Raw genomic sequence first — 3,590 nt, 5'->3', positions numbered from 1 at the left:
TGTTGGATCAAATCTTTTTATTTTGAAAGATTTAAACTTATTCAACAATAATAATTTTCAAATTTGAACACAATTACGAATATAGCCTGAAATATAGTACTTTTTTGAAAATACTTTTCAGCCGAGAGTATAGTTTATCGTGTTTTAAGAGAAGTGTAAACTTATTAACAAAAAGATCTTTAAATATATTTACGCTTTAGAATATTCATAATATATTCATTATCAATAAAATATGTTCTTAATATAATAACAACAAATTTGTTATTATGGTGGGAAATTTGTTATGGTGGGTTTTGTCCCAAAAGTTTTACGCGGTTCAGATTCATTATTTAATGTTACATATGACCGGCCATAGAAAAATTATACAAATAACAGTTTCTACATATTTGGACCAAGAATTAGGTTTAGGCATTCGGATACCCGTTTGGGTACAATAAGTTTTTTCGAATATTGGATTTTTGGATTTTTGGATTTTGAAATTAGATCTCATTCGAATGTTTATAAATTTCGAGATCATATTCGAGTCGGATCTTCCCAGATCTGGGTGGGTTTGGTTATGATTCATATGAACCTGAAAAATAATCAAAATATATTCGAATATTTGTACCTCAATTAACTTGTACCAAATTAACCAAAGTACCCGTTTTGGATCAAACTTTTGTATCCAAATTACTCAAAATAATTAAAATATCCATTACACACAGTTTTTAGGTAACTTTTATCCAAACAATCATATTTTATCCAAAATACTCAAAGTACCGAAAATAACTACTGTAGCTAATTTATAATTTTAATCAAAGTATTAAAATAATTATAAGTATAAATATAACAAATATTTTTAAATATATATTTACATTTTATACATGTTTGGATACTCATTCGGTTTTCGGTTTGGGTCAGGTTCGGGACCGATTCTTCAGATATAACAATTCATGACCTATTCGGATATTTTCCCGGGGTCCAATTGGGTTTTGGATCCTGATTTTCAGGTCGGTTTTAGGTCAGTTCTTTGGATCCATATATTATTCCCGAGCTTACTAAGAATTGTAGTTTGTCGGCCTAAACTTAGATAATTGGCCTATAAAATTTAAGATCGTTAACTCATTCATTATGATTTTCTGTAATTTAAATTGAGAAACAAAAATTATAAACGAATCATCATCAAAAACATGTTTGAAATTTATTATCCGTACAATAATAAATTTAAAATGTGTCAGGTTAAAAAAATTGTGAATCACATAATGATACAATTAACAAATCTTTATATCTCTTTAAAAAAAATCTGCAGTAGTAATCAATCTACCTTCAGTCATTTTTCCAGTGAAAACTTTTAAGCCGATTAATAGATCAGACACAAACACGGACAAACGACACCAAGAAAAAGAGATGATACAGAAACAGTGCTTTCTATTGGAATGAAAAAAAGTTGATGAAGGCAAAGCTTTTTCTGTTTGTTTAGCGGAAAAAGAATTATACATGATTCAAGATTTGTTAAGGGTCCATGTTTTTTTTTTGTTAAATATAATGTACCAATTTTTAAATGATAAAAACTGGCCCAATTTAATATATCATATTGGATTTGTTAAAATAAATTATCAGAATTCTGTATTTTTTGGTACCTTTTCATTAGTTTTTATTATCTATATTATTAAAAGAGAAGTACCCATATAAATTGTCCCTAAGATTTCAAAGTTATTTACACTACCATGCCACTGAGAATTAAATTAAACTACCTTATTTAATGTTTGTCTTTTTCAGTTGAATTAATGTGTTGTCCTAATATAGATTAAGTTACCTATTTTAATGTTTGTCTTTTTCAGTTGAGTTAATGTGTTGTCATAATATAAAATTGAACTTTCCTTCTCTATTAAATCAATTTCGAAATTATTTATAGTTTTACTAATGATGTCTTTTCAGTTTAATAAATACATTTCCTAATTCTAAATTTACCACATTTAATGATAATAAAAATCCAATATGGTATGGTAGGAAAATTATTGTGCCATCACTATCTTTTAATATTCGAACCAAACCAATTTTTATATTAAGTTTAAGTTTTTAGCATACATTATTCAAATTTATTTGTCATATATATTTTTACTTTTATATTTTAAGAATTTTATTTTTTTTTAAACAATTTAAATGAGTTATCCGAACCAAACCATGAACCGAAATTATAAATATCCGAATGAGACTAAAACCTTTCACCCCGAAAATCTAAAACCCAAAGAGACATGAATCAAACCCTAATGGATATCTGAACGCTCATGTCTACTACAAGATATAAAAACTGAATCACCTTATTTATTTTCGAAAAATTATTTTCCATTGACTTTCTCATCCGTCTACAGTAATCATGAAAACTAAATGTCAAAATCCAATCTGAAAATTATTGAACACATAAGCCCATTTATAATAAATTAGCAGTTAGATCAAATATATATTATATTACATTTCATTTTCTTACAAATTTTAATCTTTATTTTTATATGTCCCAAATTGGTTAAAAGTCTAACAATTATTATTTTTACAAATTTCATAACTAATGTATCATGTTTAGTAGCATACTAACCATATTGTCTATTTTCATACTTATCATTCAAAAAATTTGTTTGCTATATATCTTACACATATATATTACATCTAATCATAGATGTTAGATTTGTTTAGGTGATCGCTAATGTCGGTGATACATTTTACGTTAAACGCAAAAATATAAAATTACTAATTTAATATGATTACATTTACAAATATAACATTTAGTACACACACAAATTAAAATTTAAAATTAAATAACGAGTGAAATTATTTTTTTAACAAATTTATATTAATAGAAATTCCAAATATTTGGAATTCGAAAGCATTATGACCCACACCTATACTATTTTAATTAGGAAAATTGAATTTATATAAGAATATTTATTAAAATTTTAATTTTAATTTTTGTTATAACTGCAAAAAATAGTTTTCGATTTAAATTTATGATCAAATATTACAAATATATCATTTAATACAAACAAAAAAACTAAACACAAAAAATAAATACCCGTGCGGTCGCACGGGTCAAGATCTAGTCTAAAATATTAATACTGAAGTACATTTATCTATGTCCTCTTAGTTTTCCACAAATATTACCACTCCATGCCACTGCCATCAAAATAGAGTAGTTTAATCATTTAGTTTTAACATAAAAAACATGGTCTATACTTTTAATTACCCATTATTATTTTGTTTGGACTTTCTTTTTGATTCACATGGTTCAGACTTCTAAACCAATCGATGGAAATCTCTACAGTATTAAACCAATCAATGGAAATATATAAATTAAACACCCAAAAGCAATTAGTGTAAATTATTATTCATATTAAAACATATCTACACAAGTATACTAACATATTCTATTGCTTATGGTGGAAATTATTTTCACAGTGAATAAACATTTTAGATTGTTTTGCTTATGATGAACTTTTGGTTTTGTTTTAAATGGTTTATATTTTGGTTTGTTCCTGACCCAAAAAAAAATTTGTTGCAATATAAACCGAAAACAAATAAAAAATTGGTTTGCTAATAACATCTAACCTAATTAAACT

The 3,590-nt window shown here is 25.6% G+C and overlaps 1 protein-coding gene across 1 annotated transcript in view; it reads right to left on the bottom strand.

Annotated features, from left to right (window-relative positions):
• Positions 1-326, bottom strand: part of LOC130511427 (putative transcription factor bHLH107) — a 1,290-nt gene extending 964 nt beyond the window's left edge. Inside the window, exon 1 of the mRNA XM_057008416.1 lies at positions 312-326. Coding sequence (XP_056864396.1) covers positions 312-326 — 15 coding nt within the window. The remainder of the gene's footprint in view (positions 1-311) is intronic.
• Between the last annotated feature and the right edge of the window lie 3,264 nt (positions 327-3,590).

This window comes from Raphanus sativus, chromosome 4 (assembly GCF_000801105.2).
Source record: "Raphanus sativus cultivar WK10039 chromosome 4, ASM80110v3, whole genome shotgun sequence".
Classification (NCBI taxonomy): domain Eukaryota; kingdom Viridiplantae; phylum Streptophyta; class Magnoliopsida; order Brassicales; family Brassicaceae; genus Raphanus; species Raphanus sativus.
This window is presented reverse-complemented; position numbering and strand designations above follow the sequence as displayed.